The sequence below is a fragment of the Alexandromys fortis genome, unplaced genomic scaffold, assembly GCF_014885135.2.
Source record: "Alexandromys fortis isolate MF-2015 unplaced genomic scaffold, M_Fortis_MF-2015_v1.1 scaffold_6, whole genome shotgun sequence".
Lineage (NCBI taxonomy): Eukaryota > Metazoa > Chordata > Mammalia > Rodentia > Cricetidae > Alexandromys > Alexandromys fortis.
This window is the reverse complement of record NW_026067902.1, coordinates 273,750-293,530: the sequence shown is the minus strand read 5'-3', so window position 1 is coordinate 293,530 and position 19,781 is coordinate 273,750. Positions and strand designations below refer to the sequence as shown.

The 19,781-nt window shown below is 39.8% G+C and overlaps 2 protein-coding genes across 3 annotated transcripts in view; one reads left to right on the top strand and one right to left on the bottom strand.

The window, feature by feature from the left end:
- Esf1 (ESF1 nucleolar pre-rRNA processing protein homolog) overlaps nt 1-7,177 on the bottom strand; it is a 51,061-nt gene extending 43,884 nt beyond the window's left edge. The window contains exons 1-3 of the mRNA XM_050134313.1: nt 7,056-7,177; nt 5,018-5,698; nt 1,465-1,796 (exon numbers count right to left, since the gene is read on the bottom strand). Of these exons, the coding sequence (XP_049990270.1) occupies nt 1,465-1,796; nt 5,018-5,657 (972 nt within the window). The 5' untranslated portion in view covers nt 5,658-5,698; nt 7,056-7,177. The remainder of the gene's footprint in view (nt 1-1,464; nt 1,797-5,017; nt 5,699-7,055) is intronic.
- A 90-nt stretch (nt 7,178-7,267) lies between these two features.
- Nucleotides 7,268-19,781, top strand: part of Ndufaf5 (NADH:ubiquinone oxidoreductase complex assembly factor 5) — a 32,843-nt gene continuing 20,329 nt past the window's right edge. Inside the window, exons 1-4 of one of the 2 annotated variants that reach the window (XM_050134324.1) lie at nt 7,268-7,527; nt 10,441-10,481; nt 14,715-14,778; nt 18,546-18,593. In XM_050134324.1, coding sequence (XP_049990281.1) covers nt 7,309-7,527; nt 10,441-10,481; nt 14,715-14,778; nt 18,546-18,593 — 372 coding nt within the window. In that variant the 5' untranslated portion in view covers nt 7,268-7,308. The remainder of the gene's footprint in view (nt 7,528-10,440; nt 10,482-14,714; nt 14,779-18,545; nt 18,594-19,781) is intronic. The other variant, XM_050134325.1, reaches the window with a different exon arrangement.

Genomic DNA, 19,781 nt, shown 5'->3' with positions numbered 1-19,781 from the left:
CGACACTATTGTGTCTTCTTCAATCACTCTACGTGTTTTTATTATATTACTGTTATTATTGGTAGTGCAGTGTTAGTGTATTGGTAGTATTAGTGTAGTGTAGTGGTAGTGTGTTGGCAGTGTATTGGTAGTGTTAGTGTAGTGGTAGTGTATTGGTAGTGGTATTGTAGTGTTAGGGTAATGTTAGTGTAGTGTAATGGTAGTGTAGTGTAGTGGTAGTGTTAGTGTAGTGGTGGTGGTAGTAGTAGTAGCAGCAGTATTTTTAAAGATAGGTTTCACTATGTATCTCTGGCTGCCGTAAAACTATGTAGACCAGGCTGGCCTTAAACTCATAGAGATTCACCTGCCTCTGCCTCCCAAGTGCTGGGATTAAATTGTGTGCCACTACACCTGGTCTCTCACCAAATCTGGAGCTTACTGGTTGGTTAGATTGGTTGGCAATGAGCCTTTAGGATCCTACTACTTTTGTTTCACTGAAACTCAAGTCCTTATGTTTGTATAGCAAGCACTTTATCTATGGAACCATCTCCCCACTCTGCTAAATCCAGATTTAAATTTGTGTGTATATACATCACGAAATTACAAAGGGTCCATAATAGTAGAGGGAGAGATGGAAGCTGGGGAAGAGAGAATGGAGGAATACATGGTATATAAAAACAGAAGAGGGAACTATTTGGGGTGAGGAAAGGGATGGCAATGAGCAAGAGCAGGGCAGGATGGAAGGAAGATGGGCAGGAACAAAGTATACTGGCATAAATGTACAAAAAGACCACAGCAAAGTATATTACTTTTCATTCTATCTTTAAGCAACAACAACAAAAGATAAAAGGAAGGAAAAGAACTTTCCCATTTCATGTGCTTGGACATGCATCTAATCTATATACACTAGCTCCATTTCAAGGTGTTTACTCTTTCTAATGTTGGGACTGAACTTAGAGCCTTGCACATGCTAGGTAAGCACTGTAACACTGAGTTCATCTCCAGTCCTTAAAACAAAATCTTAATCATCATTGATACCACCAGGGTCTAGAGACGTGATTCACTGGTAGTATCCTACCTGGCAGACAGGAGACCCTGGGTTCAATCAACAACAAACAAGCCCCACATTTTACCAGTAAAACTTTTATCACTTAATTTATTTTTAATGCTTTCTTTTGTTTAGTTTTCTTTTCTGAAAAGAAACAGGGTTTTACTGACCAGGCTTATAATCCAAGTTAGTTTAGAACTCACTATGCATTCCAGGCTACTCTTAAATTTACAACAATTTTCCTGCTTCCTAAGAGATGCTACTACAGGTGAGCACCACCATGCTCTTCTTTATTCAGCCTAGAAATGCTGGTCAAGAATTCCATCACTGAATTAGATAGATGTCCAGTTCCTTCCTACTTAATTAAATAACATCAACCAATCACCCATAAAAGCTAACTGTCCTGTTATTCACAAATAATTTACTGAAAATGTTACCTCATCAGCCCGAGGAGCATCTTTATCTAATTCTCTCCAAGCATGTTCAAAACCAGGTTCTTCTGGAAATAGATCTGCAAAATCGTCTTCATCTTCAGAACTAGTTTCTATATTTCCTTTACCCCTTGCCAGATCAGGACCACTGTCACTTTCATCCTCCTCCTCACTATCTTCCTCCTCCTCTTCTTCTTCCTCCTCTTCATCATCATCAGCTGAAGTTCTATCATCACTTGTGACTTCATCTTCAGAGTCCTCATCACTTCCTATTTCACTAGCACTGTCTGAATCTTCCTCCAGGGCATCTTTGTCTCTTGCCAGAACGACCGGAAGCACTACAGCATATTGGGGGAGGGAGAAAGGAGACGTGTATACTGAATTAAGTTAAATCCAAATTATTGATATTAGATCCAGTATAACTCCTACAAAACAAAAGGAACATAAGTTCAGTAAAATTCAGGCTATATTAAGTTATTTAGGTGAAATCATAACATTTATAAGATAATGTAAGTGTATTTATATACTTATTTAGTATTCGTGGAACACCTGCTTAGTAGTTGTGCTTAGTACACAACCAGTGGCAAAAAATTATCAATTTCCAGTTGAATAAATAAGTGACAATCATTAAAATAAACAATCAAATCAATATGCACACACATACTCTACAAGCATTAAGTTTACAAGATTGTGGTTACTCAACAGCTAAATAAAGGAAGAAGAGGAATTAAGTAAGTAAGCACAGTGAGAAAACTGATGAAGGAAATTTGTTTTGAAGAGTAAGGAAAACATCTGTAAAGAGCTGTCAATGACAAAGAAGTAGCAATCATTTGTGGTTTATCGCTAGCAACAGTCAAGAAACAAACAGATTTATTAGATTGAGGATGTCATCTCAACTATACTATAGAAAACCGGGGGGTAGAGCGGGTGTGAATTATAAACGGAGGGACAGAATAGTACTCTAGACAAGAAAAGAAGGCAGTATAAAGCTGATGGCAGTAGAAATGTAACGAAGTGAAAAGTTTTGGTAAAACCAGATGGTACACTGGCAGGGATTTGATACAGGAACAAGAGTTTTAGAAGCGTCAATGAGTCCTGCCTTCCTAACTTACAGACACGGCCCACTAACCCTAGCTGCTAGACAGGTAAACATGAAACACTGGAAAATAATAAATTTGATGAGGAGATTTTATTTTAGTTGAGTTCTGGATATTTGAATTAAAAGAGTCTTCAAGGTTAACAGCAGCGTGCTTGCCTAGCATGCCCAAAGCACTAGGTTTGATCCTTGGAATGAAACAAAGCACCTTTGAGTCATGTAGCAGAAAACATCAATAGAGCTGTTTACTCTAAGAAATATGCTAAGTAAAGTGTGAGCTGGTGATTAAATTTATAACTCATTCATACATAACTGACAAAACTTGCATTATGAATGAAATTACCAAACAGCAATGGCAACTAAAAATTTCCTGCTAACATTTTATAAGTGTTAGCTAACCACATACCAAGATATTTTGTTTAAAATAGGATCTCATTTTTCTTTCACACCTTTGAAGGAGTTCGTACTTTACTTCTGAATACAATCACCTCTGCATGTGTGAGTATCTTATGTACTGCTTTTAAGCTGGTATTTCTGTTTCCGCTTACTCAAAAGGCTCTAAGTTTGGAGAATGAAAAGTAAATTTTAAAACTTAAGGTAAAAAGTGAAATTTGTTCTTAATTCTATGTTTTTATAATATTGATTCATTAATCCAATATTTATTGCCTACATTGAACTAGAAGAAAGCAAAGAGAAAATTTATACGCTCTCAAGTCTTTAATTATTAACAAATCATTTATAGTTAATGCACTATATTGAGGGAGTTAGAGAGATGGTTCAGTGGTTTATGGCCATGTAGAAAATCTGGTTTGGTTCCCAACACCCACATGGTGGTTCACAGTCACCTGTAACTCCAATTCCAAGGGATCCAATGCCCTCTTCTTTGACCTTCATAGTACACATACATACATACAGAACAACTTCAAAAACTATTTTTGTTTGCATATCTGTGCATGATATGCTTATGCATGGGGGAGGAGGGACATATGTCATATGTGGAGGCCAGCACAATTTTGTGCAGTTAGTTCTCTACTTCCTCCTTTACATGGATACTGAAGACCAGGTTGCAGGGCTTGAGCAGCAAGCACCTTTACCTGCTAAGCCATCTTGCCTGTTTTTAATTTAAAACAGGTTCTCGTGTAATCCACACTAGCCTCAAAATCACTATGAAGCTGAGGATGGCCTAGAACTGATCCTTGTGACTCATCTTAACAATTGTCAGGATTACAGGCATTATCAGCATGCCAGGACACAGGAAGTTATTTAAAGTAAGAAGATTTTGCAGAATACAGGGAGGTATTTAAAGTAAGATTTTGCAGATACTATTTGGCTGAAAACTACTAAAGTCTTTAAGATTTTACTGTCTAACAGAATAGGACTACTGATCTACATACCTCCAATCCTAAATTTGCTCAACAACTTCTTTGGTCCTCAAACTTAATCCCAATTGCTACCACCCCCAAAACCCAATACAAAAAATAAACAAATAATGCATCTCTTATGAATTTTTCTTTGGTTATATTTTGATTAGCCACTTTTGACATTTTAAAATCTCACTTATGGCCCTTCCTGCTACAATATTTTGTATTATAGGTTTGACATTTCTACTTTTGCTCTATGCTGTCCAATGTGGAAGGTAACAGTCAAAAGAGACAATTTAGTATTTGAAATATGACTCTTTCAATTTGAGATTAATACTAAATAAGACTATAAAAGTACAAATTTGTTATCATTAATTACATAGAAATGAAATTTTGATTTACTGGATATAAATAAATAAAATTATTTCATCTCTTTATTTTTCCTTTTTAATACCACTATTAGGAAATACAAATACCATGTATTTGTAGTGGATGGTGCCAGTAGACCAGGGTCATCATACAGAGTTAAGCAGGCTGTTATCTGCCTAAAAGCATCTACAAGAGGGAAAGAAGAGCTAAGACCAAATCTAATCTCCATTCAAGTCATACACTCTGCAGATGCTGCGCTTGCTCAAGGGAAATCAACACGCTGCTTCAGTCAAAGTTGTCATCCTCTCACCAAACTATGAACCCCAGAGCACTGTGTCTGTATGGTCACAGGATATGCCGTTTTCTAAATGAAACAGACTCGTGATAACCCTAAGGAGGGGACCATGCCTTACAGTAGTTGTCACGTAGCTGCATGAACTAAATGAAGAGTACCCAATTCTACTTACCTTCTTCAAGCACATCTCCTCCTATGTAACAACATATAGGAGCTCTCATCAATGTTCACTGGAAACCAACATCACTTACCCAAGCTTTCCTGCTTGTCTTCTGGTATCAAAACAAGAAATCATTGCATATTGTTTCTTTCATGGTTATATATTTTAAAATAAAACACTTGTCTGTTCTCATCATACTACAAAATAATTATTGTTTATGTTTTTAAAAGAGCACAGCAAAATAGTGTAATACAGAAGAATCAGTACTCCAAACCAACCTGATTGCTTTTCTCTTTTTGCCTTAGAACAAGTGATTGTTGGAGATTTCACAATTTCAGGGGTACTGGAATCTTTGGTCCTTGGTTTTCCTTTGGACAAAGAATCTGTACTGTGGTCGGTGATGTTCTTTTTCTTTTTTGTATCTTGTGGAAATTTTTCACTATCCTTTTTGGGACTTATTTCTGAATTTACCTTTTGAGATTTACACATGTTTTTCATCTTTTGAAGTCTTTCAGAATTATCTAAATCATTTTTGTTTATAGGATCCTTCTGATCAATTTTTTTGGTTTCTTTCTTTTTCTCCTCAATCAGCATTTTTGACTCCACTTCCTTTTCCGTCTGTTTCTTTTTCTGCTTTACTTTCTTTTGGTCCAGTACTTTGCTTTCTTCATCAGAGAGATCAGAATCAGAGTCTGAAAGGTCATAGAAGCGTTTCAGGTCTTCCGTCGTGCTGTGGGTGATAGGGCGCCCTCTTTTGTCAACAGCATAGTTCAATTTAAACTTTTTGTCATGGAACATGGCTCGAAATCTCTTGTCAATTTTGACCTTTCGGTCCTTTTCTGGCATTTCCCAAAATCTGGGATCCTTTGAAACCCGCCTAAACCGCTGGTCATTCATTATTTCTTGCTTGGATGACATTTTTACGGTCTTACTGAAGAAATATCCAGAAAAACCAAACACTGGAAAAATAAAAAATATTACAATGATAAATGGTTAACACCATTAAAATATAAGAAAAAAACCACATTTGTTCACTGTGTTCCCTCTCTCTCTCTCTCCCCCAAAATTAAGACAGCTTAAACTTAATTTCAGCTACCCAACCTATTCTGAGTCAAACTTAAAAAAAAGAAAAACAGTAAAATATAATTCTTACATTACAGCTTACTTGAAATGAATTTAAGACAAAGCAAACAGAATCCTAGGGTAATGTTTAGTAGCTGATTGCCTTCATTATTTCTGTATTTCTAGACTGTATTTGTCATCAATTAAAAGGTTACTAGGGCACGGAGTCACATACATGTAAAGCCAGGGTACTGAAGGCAGAGACATGATTATCAGGAGTTTGAGGCTAGACCTTATATAGTTAGAGGGAACCGATGGTCAGCCTGGGCTACACAGTGAGACTGCTTCAAGAAACCAAAGCCTGACATTTGGTAGAAGACCCAGTCAATGAAGTGCTTCCTGCTTAAGTGTGACACGGATTTGATCCTCTAGAAAAAAGAAAAAAGCTGGACAGTGGTGGCGCTCGCCTTTAATCCCAGCACTTGGGAGGCAGAGACAGCAGGCGGATCTCAGTGAGTTCGAGGCCAGCCTGGTCTACAGAGTGAGTTACAGGACTGGTAGGGGGCTACACAAAGAAACCCTGTCTGGAAAAATCAAGAATCCACCCCTCCCCCGCAGAAAACTAACTAACCAACCAACCAAACAAAAACTGCACACATTAAAAACCCTGCGTGCCTATAATCCTACAGCTGGTGGCTGGGGTGGGCAGAGGCAGGAGGAGGTCATCCAACTTAGCTTATTTGAGGAGCTTCAGGTTCCAATGAGAGCTCCTATCTCAAAAAATACGGTGGAGAGCAATTGAGGCAGCCACCTTTGGCACCCATAAGCAAGCACCCTCCCAAACATGTGAGCACACAAGGGCATGGACGTGTGGCCTGGTGTGACCAACTGTATATGCAACAGAGAGAGAGAAAAACAAAATAAGATTCTCAAATCTCAGCTGGTCTCATTTGTTTTTTATACTCTGGTTCCATTCTCTTTTGTTAATCTCATATTCTCAACTGGGATGCTGTACTTAAAAACCCTTTACATTCTAACGGGAAAAACATAAAACGTCACGGACGCGCTGATAAATTCCTCTCATCCCTACAGTCCACTCCTCCTCTGGCCTGGGAGCTCCAAGCTAGCTGGTTCCGGAACGATCCTGCCGCTTCACCAACTTTCGGGGAAAGCTCCTCGGCTGAGGTCGCTCGAGAGCAGCCCTGAGGAAAACAACGGGGCCAGAAAGGGACCAACAACGGGCGCACTACTCACAAACCCCAAGGCGATCCCGTCGGAGATCCACGCAGCCCAGCACTCGTCTTTTCGGATCCCGGTCTGAGTTCACATGGAGCGCACACCTACAATCCTTTGCGTGACGCTCGCCCGTAACGGCAGGCGAACTAGACCAAACTACTTCAACTTTGCCTTTTCCCGCTTGGAACAATTTTGTATCGTTGTGCTAGCCGTACTCCCACCTGCGCATGCGCACAATAGAAAACTATGCCCTGTGGCGCCGTGGCTGGAGATGCTGCGACCGGTTGTGCTTTGGCGGCTAACGCGGCTTGGGGGCCCAGCGGTCTCCGTAGGGAGTGGTGGTCGCAGGGAGGTAGCTTCCGGTGTCCCTCCTTCGGGCAGCACCTCGCCCAGAGCCCTAAACATCTTCGACAGGGAATTGAAGAGGAAGCAGAAAAACTGGGCAGCTCGACAGCCTGAGCCTATGAAATTTGACTACCTGAAGGAGGAGGTGAGACCGCGGGACAGCGACGGAGGGAGGCGCGGAGCCCGACAGGGCAGGCAGACCCACCCCGCCCTGTGACCTTGAGAAGAAGCTTTCACCTTTCCTGGCCTTGGTATTCTGAAAGTCCGGGGCTCAGGTTGTGTGCACGGCAGTCACTCATTCGCTTAGCAGGTACTGCTTCTGCTTGAGTTCCAGGGCAAAGCAATAACCTCCTCCCGCCCCCAAACACACACACTCCAGACCCCCGCTTTTGCAGGATAGCATTAAGGAGAGAGCGCGAGACACGCGTAGACAAGGAATGTAACTTCAGCCAAATGAGGTGAAGAAGAAGTGAAATGGCCTGATTGATGGATTAATGGCACGGATGGTCAAGAGCGGCGGCTGTGGAGAAAGATGTGAGAAATCAGTCGAGCTGAGATGGGAGATGGGATGAGTCACCTAGGAAAAGGAAGAGATAAGTCCCGAACTCCTGAGGCGGAAAGGACCTGTAAGGGGCCTTTCAATAAACACCTCTTTCTGTTCAAGAAAAGCACCCGGATTACAAGCACCCGGACTGAAGCCGCGTGAATGCAGAACTAGAATATATTCAGTAAAGTATACGAAGGGAAAAGACTAACCCTTGCCCATCACCCTCTCAAAACAAAAACAACTATATTCCGAGTTCTCAAATAGTAATCACAGCTCCAGAATGTTTATAAGAGGCTGAGTGAAGTGTGTGAAGGAATAGTAGACTTCAACGCCACATGTCACTAACCCAGTTCTTTCTTTCTTTTTCTTTCTTTCGATCGATCTATCTATCTATCTATCTATCTATCTATCTATCTATCTATCTATCTATCTACCTACCTATCTATCTATCTATCTATCTATCTATCTATCTATCTATTTATAGGCAGGGTTTCTTTGTAGCTTTGGAGCTTGTCCTGGAACTAGCTCTTGTAGACCAGGCTGTCCTCGAACTCACCGAGATCCGTCTGCCTCTGCCTCCCGTGCTGGGATTAAAGGTGTGCACCACCACTTTTATGTTGTGCTGGGAGAGCTGGTCAACTGTATTTTTCCAGACTTGATGTTCACTAATTTGCAAAAGTTACTAAAAGGACAAAAAAAGCAGTTAATGTAGATCGGGTGAGTGTGGTAACACACATCTGTGATCCTGGCATTCAGGAGGCTGAAACTGGGGATTAGAGGGTTGTTATGAGTTCAGAGCCAGCCTGGGTGTCCTTTCTCAGACAAAACATAGTTAATTCATTTAGAAGCTACACAAAGTTTGTACTAAGTTTTTATTAAGTGATCATTTATATACTGATTTATAATCCTTAGCCAAGGTGAATAATTTTTAATTTAATGTATTTCATGCCAATGTCTGTGAACACTAACATATCAGTTGTTAGGAAAAATCCTAAGACGAGCCGCTCCGCCGGTGCAAAGAAATCCAATCAGGCCAAATCAAACCGAATTAAAATGTCCATGTGTTATTAAATGCAACACTTTCTATTGGCCTAGAGCTTGGCAGGGGAGACAGAAAACCGGGGAGCATATGCAAAACCCAGGACCATGTCTTCCTCCCCTGGGCTCCCACTTAAATACCCTGTGGGAGGGATCAGGACCTAGCACACTCTGGGATTTGGAGTCCAGACCAATGCAACTCCCAGGCCAGGAGCCTGGGATGGATGCCAGGGGCTGGGGGAACACTCCCAACTTAACATTACAGTTGTCTTGGTCTTAGTTGGGGTTTCTATTGTTGTGATAAAACACTATGATCAAAAACAACTTGAGGAAGAAAGGATTTATCTTACAACTCCCAAGTTACACTTCATTTCTGAGGGAAGTCAGCCCAGGAACCTGGAGGCAGGAACTGAAGCAAAGGCTATGGAATCATGCTCCTTGCTGGTTTGCTCCTCACGCCTCACTTATCCTGCTTTCTGGTGCCTAGGGGCGGCACCACCCAGGATGAACTGGATCTTCCCACATCCATCATTAATCAATAAAGTGCCCTACAGCCTGGCCTATAGGCTGATCTTATGGAAACTTTTTCTCAACCAAGATTTCCCTCTTTCATATGGGCAGTGGCCAGCCCACACTTTTAATTCCAGCACTCAGGAGGCAGAGGTAGGCGATCTCTGTGAGTTTGAGGCCAGCCTGGTCTACAACTACAGGACAGCCAAGGCTGTTACACAGAGAAATCCTGCCTTGAGAAATCAAAGGGGTGGGGAGGAGAAGGAAAGAAAGAATTCTCTCTTCTAGGTATGTCTGGATTTGTGTTGAGCTGACAAAAACCAATCAGGATAATGTTTCTTTCCTTTTCATTCTTATCTTGCATCACATGGAATACAAAGGCCAAGTATGTATACCATTTTTAAAGACTGTTTAGAGCAAGTTTTTGCTTTGTTTGTTTTGGGGCAGAATCTCACTGTAGGTCTGGTTGTCCTGGAATTCACTATGTAATATAGACCAGTCTGGCCTCAAACTCACAAGAGACCCACCTGTCTCAGCGTCCTGATCTTTATGTTGTTTTTGTGGTTTTGAGACAAGGGTCTTTATAGTATATGCTAGCTTGGAACTCACCATGTCACCATTTATTACAGACTAGCCTCAGGTTTGTAGCAATCCTCCTGCCTCAGCCTCCTGACTGCTAGGTCTATAAACATATATAGACATATATAGCTGCCACACTTAGCAGATTATTTAATCTTGGTTTTATTAAATTGGCTCTAAAGTAATTTGCTTCACTTTGTTTCCAGGGATACGTTTTATAATATTTTATCTATATCCAGTATTTGTAAAGAAAGTTGCGGTGGGAAAACAGAAAATGGGATTACAAAATACTTATCATTTTGAATGACTCTTAGGTTTAAAAAGAGAATGTTACTTCTCTGTTAAACCTCTGTGTATTTAACCCACTGACTTGAAATCTTTCAGGTTGGCAGTCGGATTGCAGACCGTGTGTATGACATAGCCAGGTAGGAGATGATGTTATAATGAGCTGCAGTCCCTCTTTTTCTCCCTCTCCCCGCTTGTCTTTCTTCTCTTAGTCTCTCTCTCTCTCTTTCCCTAAACAGCGTCTTGCTCTAACTCCTAGGCCTGGCCTTGACCTGAGCATCTGGGAATACAGACGTGCTCCACCACTCCTGGTGAGCAACAAAGTCTGTCCTTGAGTGGAGACTTGAAACTAAATGATGAGAACTTGATGTGTGAAAATTTTATTACCAGAATTGGCGATATAAATAACTCTAAACATCTTCTTTCCTTTTCAGATGCTGGGGATAGGGTCTCCCGATGTAGCCCAGGCTTGCTGGCTTCCAGCTCATGGCACTCCTCTTGCCTCTGCCTCCTGAGTGCCGAGATGATGAGCATGCATGGCCCCACCTGGCTGTCCTTTTTCTTGTCTGGGAAAGCAAATGACATTTTCTTCATTGTTATTTTCTCTTTTAAAAAATAGTATGGATGTAAAACTTTTGCCTTTCTTTAAGCCTGAATGGCTGATCTATTTGGTTTAGACCAAATTTAGTAATAGAGAGATTGCTCAAAATATAGAACTAAAATGTTGTCTATATGTGTAATCTTAAGGTTTATTAAACCTACATTTAGGTTTTACTGAAATGAGCAATAGAATCTTTTGCCGTTTGAGTGAGGGAGAAAGTGTAGCTAGATTCGTTTCCCAGTTTTTGTCGGTAAGGCCTTGCCCATTTTATCTTACACATTGCTAATGGTAGTACAGATTTTATGACAGTTCTCTGGGGAATGACTTGAGAAAGAACACTTTCATTAAGTAGTATAAAAATCTTGATGTATCTGTTGCTCCATGCTCTGGGCATAATGAAAGCTTTATTGATTCTGGCTTGTCACCATGCAGTGGAACTGCAGCCAAATAATGGCTTTATACTAGACTTGCTCTCCGACATTAGCAAATCACTCCTTTTTGTTGACTTTTCTTTACATGACCTTCATTGAATTATACCAATATAGGATAAATTTATCACAGTTTTCTGTTAAAAGCAGGGAGAGTTTTATAAAATCACAGGCTCTCACAAATGAAAAGGAGTCTATAATTTTGTAAGGTAGAAAATATTTCCTTATGGCAAAAGGCCCCCTCCTTTCATTTTTGTCACTAATTATTTTAAAGACAAAAATAGCTTATTGTTACCATTTCCCTGAATTATACTTTGTTTGTGATTTAATGAATGAAGCATTAAGTTTTGCTTTTCAGTTTGGAGTTCACAAACTATGCCACAGCTATAAGGATAATAAAGCTAAATCCATGAAGATTGTTGTGTTTGTGACTGAAATTTTTATTTAAACATTAATTGTTTGGAATTAAATTCTTTAAAATACCTTTAAATGTTCTTGTGTTGACATCCTGTCCATTATTAGTACTTAACAGGCCTGGATTTGTGCTTACCATGCACAAGCCTACAGTTTCCATCCTTTATATCATAAGGATAAACAGATAAACAGCTGAGAAGTTTGTATTATCAGTGCTCTGCTTTATTAATTTAAAAAACTACACAGATTTTTACTACAATTTTTAAGAGTTGGGGCCTTTTAGTACTGTTAAACAGTGAGATAACTCATTTTTCTTAAACAGTTCAACTGAGCTAAATATTTTATACATAGTAAAAGCAGTAATTTCTTTTGTTTTCTGAAGACTTTGTTTTTAATTTTATCTGTATATATGTGCACCTGAGCATATGTAAATGCAGGTACCTACAGAGTCTGGAAGAACTAGGGTTGCAGGTAGTTGTTAGCCACCTGATACGGGTGTCGGAAACGAGTCTGGGTCCTCTGCAAATGCAGCAAGTGCTTTTATTCATGGAGCTCTCTCCCTGGCCCCACACTTTTTCATTTTATGGATGAGGTAACAGATGTAGCCAGGCTTAATCACGTTTAGTCACATGTGCAGGTCCAAAATTTGAATACATGTTTTTCTAATTCTAAAAGTATTATTTATTGTTCCTTCATAATCCAGACATAAAGCATTAAGTAAAATAAAATGTCAGCAGTGTTTTTCCATCTGGTATTTTATAATTTGACATGCATCTTTTTATCATTTTTTTATGTGTATGCATGAACATATGTGCATACATGTGTTGCAGGTATGAGTGTGCATATGTACTTAACGCATACTGAAACGGGAGGTTGATGTTGGGTGTCTTCCTTGCCACGTTTCCCATATTTTTTGAGACAGAGTCTTGCCTGGACCTTGCTGATTGTACTAGACTGGTATCTCAGATAGGGTTTCTAATGCTGCAAGGATACACGGAGATCAGGGCAACTCTTATAAAGGAAAACAGTTAATTGGGGTGTCCTGCTTACTGATATATAATCAATAAAAACTCAGAGACATATATTGGGGTTCATCTGGAAGACCAGAAAAGCAAAGCAGCCATTTACTGGCTCTTACATTAACCTCAGTTCAAAAATGGTGATCCTGCCTCCGGGAAACCTCAGATGAGATTGAGACTGAGAGCTGTCTCCTCCCATTTTATAATCTTCTCTAGGGCTGGGATTAAAGGCGTGCACCACTCCGGCCTGGTTTCTATGGCAAGCTACTGGGATTAAAGGTGTGTGTTATTGTGGCTATTTGGATTACAGGTGTGTGCCATTACTGCCTGGTCTGTAAGGCTGGCCAGTGTGACAGTTTTACTTTTCTGATTTCAGGCAAGCTTTATTTATTAAAATATAAATGAAACGCCACTACATTTTACAGTTCAGAGGTTCAATCCTTTATCATATGGTGTAGAACATGGCGGTATACAGGCAGACATGGTGCTGGAGAAGTAGCTGGGAATCCTACACCTTGCAGGCAACAGGAAGTTAACTGAGACACTGGGTGGTAATCCTGAGCATAAGAAATCTCAGCCTGCTCCCACAGTGACACACTTCCTCTAACAAGGCCACACCTACTCAACAAGGCTACACCTCCTAGTAGCGCCACTCCCTTTGGGGGCCAGTTTCTTTCGGGCTGCCTAGCAAGCCCCAGAGATCCATCTGTCTCTTCCTTTCCAGCTCTGGGATTATAGGCACGTGCTGCCACACTTAAACTTCACTTCTGTGTGGGTGCTGGTGCTTGGAAGTCATCATGTTCACATGGAAAGCACTTTATTTGTGGGCCATCTCCTCAGCCCAGTTTTGGCAACCATTCTTTTTTTTAATTAATTTATTTTTTAAAATTTCATTTTACAACCGGGCGGTGGTGGCGCACGCCTTTAATCCCAGCACTCGGAGGCAGAGGCAGGTTCATCTCTGTGAGTTCGAGACCAGCCTGGTCTACAAGAGCTAGTTCCAGGACAGGCTCCAAAGCTACAGAGAAACCCTGTCTCAAAAAAAACCAAAAAAAAAAAATTTTTTTTTTTTCATTTTACATTCCAACCACAGTCCTCTTCCCCTGCATCTCCCTTGGCAGCCATTCTTAAGAAAAATTAAACTGCAGTTCTTTCTGTTCTTTTGTTTATAGAAACAAAATTGATGTGTGTCCCAATTTAGAGGAGCTAGTCTGATACGGAGCTTTACTCTTCTGTCTCTGGGTTCAGATTGACTGAATTCAAGTATTGATTGCTGCTTATACGAGATGTTTGAGTTGGGACCTGGAAGACAGCTCAGTAGTTAAGAGAACTGGTTGTGCTTCCAGAGGACTTGGGTTCTGTACTCAGTACCCACATGGAGGTTCACAGCCATCTGTAACTTCAGTTCTAAGGAATCGAATGCCCATGTTTGGTTTCCATGGTCACTAGGCGTGCACATTATATACATACAATACATTGCCATCAAAACATTCAGATATATAAAATAAGAATTAAAAATATGTATTTAAAGAAAAAGAAGATATTTGAATTGACTTACTTAGACCTGGACACTTGGAACTTACTGTACTCCTAAGTGTTCAATAATTCTTGAAGTTTTTAGAGGCCGTGTTTTTAGTTGTTTTTTCCCCTGTGGTGCTGGAGGTTGAATTGAGTGTCTTGCACATGCTAAACAGGAACTCTCCCACTGAGCTATATCCCCAGCCCAAGTTTAAAAACGCTTGATGACATTTCATATGGAGAGTAGAACGTTATATCTTCTGCTAGATAGAGCTGGTGCGTCAAGGCTCCTGAAAGGTGTAGTTAGTAAAATGTTTTTACTTGAGATTAGTTCTTGATTATTTTATGGACTGTATTGCAAAGCTTAGCTTTTATGTCTGTTTTTTTTTTCAGAGATTTTCCCCTTGCACTGGATGTGGGATGTGGAAGAGGCTACATAGCACAACATTTAAATAAGGTATTTTATACACTGGCTTAATCAATTTTGAAAAATAAAATTGTGTGTGCGCACATACATAAGCATCCCTAGAGCATTTGTGTGTGCAGGTACATGTGGTTTTTAAGACAAGTCTCTTGTAGGCCGTCTTCTTGCCAAGTAGGCTATACTAGGGGGCCAGCCCTGGGAGCTGCCTGTCTCTTCTACCCCTTTGCAAGCATTGCAGGAACGGCTGTGATCAGCTATCTTAAATGTGGGTTCAGGGAATTGAACTCACAGTGCTTTGAAGGCAACCGAGTCATCTCCTCAGCCCCTAATTTAGTTTATTTTAAGAAAAGACTTCCCTTATCACTTTAGTTGAATATTTAGATTTTTATTATCTTAAAATTGCTAAACATTTATTCAGTGCTTTAATATAATAATTTTAAAGGAACTTAAGTATTCTAAAGAAATTCAGTAATTTCTTTAAACCTATATAATTTTCTCTTTATTTTCATTTTGTTTAAGCATTTTTGATAATTACCTGGTGTGTAGTGCAATGGCAGAACGCTTGTTCATTGTATGTGAAGCTCTGGATTTGACTCTTGGCAATGTAGAGTACATACATTCATAATCAAGAAAAATTAATTTTATTAGTTAGAAACTGTATAAAATATATATATCATTTAATAGTACTCATAATAGTTTATTTCACATTTTCTAACACAAGCCATGTCTTAGGATTTCTATTGTGAGCCACCTGACATGGGTAGGAAATGAACTTGAATTCTCTGAAAGAGCAGAATCTACTCTTTAACTTCTGAGCCATTCCAAAACTCCTGAAATGTCTTAAGAAAAATCTGTTTTGATAAAGCATATATTTGGGCTGGAGTGCAGGGGAATTGTGAGACTCCCCAATTGCTACTACTGACAATAAGAAATGCCATAGGAAATAAAACATTTACTGAAGTGCAGTGAAAGTTAACGGTTAGGAGAAACTTTGATGTAGTTTTAGAGGCACAGGATGTTGGTTGGTGGTTCATAGCATTGAAAGTCAACATGGCAGAAGGTCAGGAGAGTGCTGTGGAGTAGATACAGTGATCCTTAGGGACTATTAATTTGGCATGTCATGTAAGAATAAGTAAAGAAGAGAGAAAGACAGATTCATTAGGAGGCAGTGTTAAAGGCAGTGCAGTCTTGGGAGATGAACAGATTTAAAAGCTGTAATGTATGAAAAAGCTAATAAACCCAGCAGAACTTGATGAGTGATTGGATCTGGAATTCTCTTTTGGATTTCATATATATCTGCAGCTCCACTCCTTTCTGCCTTTGTCTCACCACACTGACCCTAGCTGTCTGCACCTCTTGCCTAAACTGCTGCAATTACTTCCACATTGGTCTCCCTGCTTCTGTGTTTGGCCCCAACAATCTGTTCTCACTTCAGGGTGATCCTTTTAAAGTAGAAGCCAAGTCATACTCCATCTTCTCAGACTGTTGGTTTCTCTTCTAACTTCGTCATAATCATGTATCTCATGTGTATGTTTGTATGTGTGCAAGCGCATGCCTGTCACACCACACCTACGGAGATCAGAGGATATAGAAAGCTGATTATATCCATCTACCATGTCAGTTCTGGTGACTGAACGTAGGTCATCAGATTGGCTGGCACCTGGCATCTTTACTCACTGAGCCATCTCAACAGTCCTACGGTTACTTTCTAAAACAGTGCTCCACTTTTGCCGACCCTAAGTTCCATAGCACTTATTAGTCCATGGTGGATGTTTGTTTCTTTAGTGTTCTTTCTTCTTGTACTAGAGTTGCTAATTTTTGTTCATTACCAAAATCATAGTTCCTATATAATCCTCAATGAATAATCTTGACATCATGAATGTATGAATGTTAAGGTAACTTCAACTCAGTAGGTGTATAACTCAAGTGATAGAACACTTGCCTAATGTGGACTCTACTACTAAGCTGTGTCTCTGGCCCATCTTTTGATTTTTAAGAAGCAGAAGTCAATTTAAATACAGAGATTTTTTTGGAAGTTCTCATGCAACTCAGATTTTGCAGTAGAGCTGTCTCTCACAAGGTATTGGGACTTAGAAACTGAAGTATGAAGTATACCCCTGTTTACGTACTTTCTGGGGTTACATGGATGCTACATGTTATCTAATGCTTTCTCTCTTGTATACTATCCCTAGTGTTTTTGATATATGTGGTCCCAATCTAGCTTTTTCCAGCTCATAAGAGCTAATTGTTATCTCTCTCCAACTCTGTTTAATGGAATTGTATTGATAACCTGAAATCAGCTATGGCAGAAATAGTCACACCGTAGAAACTGTCAAGTACTACTATTTTGTAACCCTGCCAAGAGTTAGATTTTAGCAATCACTGCTCTAACCTTAAGTGTATGTACTATCTAGCTCAGAGACCTTTACTCCTGTCTATATGTATCTTTGTTCAGATTTTCAAGAGAGAGGCTGATAGATAATCAGATTGATTAGCTTCTTTCTTTGCTTTCCACAGTAGTGTCTTGGAACTGGCATCTGAGAACCAGTTCTGTACCTCTCTTACCAAGCGTGCGTCAAGTAGCATGTAATCCACCTTGTCGGAGTAGCTATGCCATGGAAATCAGCAAACAGTTCAACTTAAGTACTCTCTTTCTCCTTCCCGCTGCCTAACAAAGTATTGGTAGGGTATACGCTTGCTAAGCACTGAAACAAAAAAGTGAATGTGCTGTGAGCTGAAAAGTAGCGGTTTCTCTAACAGCTGTGAAGCTGTAATAGAAATCACTGAAGATGTTTCCTGGAGGTCTCATGGTGCTATAGATGAAGAGATAGACTGACCAGGACTGACCCAGTGAGAACAGACTGCTGTGCTCATGCTTAGACCGTGAGACACCACTAGGGGGCGATTTAGTGGCTAGTGACATGGTTAGGCACCAAGAATTGTGGACCTCATGAGTAGAGTCCTTAATTATAAGCAAAAAACTATCAAGTGTACGTTTCTAATACACAAATAAAACTGGATAAAACCAAAAAGGTGCTCAGAGGTAAGAATTTTATCAAGACTGGGAAGATAATGCTTGTTGTTAGGTGAGAAGAAGAGACCAGAAGACCCAGATTAAAGATTAGAGGACGTAATGATGGAGGGATCAGGATCCTGGAGAAAAGAGCAGCATGGGGAATTTAAAATGGGACAGAAGTCGTCCGAACCCTTTTACTCTTGGAAAGAAGAGAGGATCATTGAAACGGAAAACAAGCCCCTTAGCTCCTTTTTTTTTTTTTAAATATTTTTTTATTTATTATGTATACAATATTCTGTCTGCATGTGTGCCTGCGGGCCAGAAGAGGGCACCAGACCCCATTACAGATGGTTGTGAGCCACCATGTGATTGCTGGGAATTGAACTCAGGATCTTTGGAAGAGCAGGCAATGCTCTTAACCGATGAGCCATCTCTCCAGCCCCCTTAGCTCCTTTCTTGCTTTCTCTGTAAACTCTTTGAATGGAGACTGAAAGCAGGAATCTGTCCCAAGTCCTTTTATCACAGGAGTGTGCAGTCTAGCTTGTAGCGTGTTGAACCAAAAGTTCATGTAGTTGAGTAGAGTAGGATGTATTCTTTATTTTCTTAAATAAGTTAAATGTATTAATATAATTAATTCCATGTATTAAATCTGTGGTATTCATTATGTCTTCTAAATTTGCATATCATACTGGAATTGATCAGAAAAAAAATTATAAAACTAAAAATTATAATTTACTCCTTTGGAAATTTTGGTAATTGTTTTTCTCTGATTATCCCATTGCAGGAGATTGTGGGAAAGATTTTCCAAACAGACATTGCAGAATATGCTTTGGTAGGTAGCTTTTTAATACTCTTTGTTTCTGACCACTTGGCTTAATTTTTCGTTCTTTATTTTTTTCACAATGTAATGTAAGTGTAATTGTAAATATGTGCACATGAGGAAGACTCAAACAATACAGGAATACAGTAAGGAAGAGATTCCTAATCTTACTTCCCAGAGACAGCTGTTGGGGCCGTTTGGCCTCCCACCTTTATAAACGTGTAACTACCTCCATTGCCCAAGTTCATGTGGACAGTAGCACATTAACATTCCATGGTTTTATGGGATGTTATTCTGTTTTAATATTGTTTATATGTGTGTACCTCTTTTTAAAATGACCACATAGCCTGCCAGTATGTGTGCATCACATAGCAGATTTATCTGAGCAGGTCTAGGACCCTGCTGCAGTTCTGGTTTCTCGGTAGCATCCTGCTGTTAACATCACCTGGGAAGTGACTGTGTGTTTGGTTATTTACTTTTTTGCCTGTAGATAAATTCTTGATAGAATTCATTTGTTCATTTATTTTTCATGTTCAGTATATGTCTCCAGATTGTCCCTAGAAAGATGAATGAGTTTTTTCCATGAAAGTGCTTTTTTTCTTCTTTTCTTTGGCAACCCTGGTCCAACCCCTTTTGTTTTTGTTACTCAGACAAGTAAAAATTTAAAATTGCCTTTTTAATTTTTTCTGTCTTTGATTACTAGTTCAGTAAAATGACTTGATAGATAGCTTGATTATTGGATTTTGGCCATTTATCAGTCAGTCAGAGTCTTTCTGTCTGTCTTTGTTTCTCTCTGGGCATGGGTGTGTTTCTTTCTTTTTCAAAATTTATTTTTAGTTAGTATTTATGAGTGTTTTGCCTGGTTGTATGTATGTGCATCATGTGCATGCCTGTTGCTTGTGAAAACAAGAAGGGGGCATCGGGTGCCTTGAAACTGGAGTTACAGGTGGGTGTGAGCCTTTTTGGGTGCTGGAAATTCAACCTGGGTCCTCTGCAAAGAACACAAACTAACTGCTTGCCTGCCTCTTTCTTTCTTTCTTTCTTTCTTTCTTTCTTTCTTTCTTTCTTTCTTTCTTTCTTTCTTTCTTTCTTTCTTTCTTCTCTGGCTGTCTGGGAACAGCTGTGTAGACTAAGTTAGCCTAGAACTCACAGAGGTCTTCCTGCCTCTGCCTTCAAGTGCTGGGATTAAAGGTGTGCAAC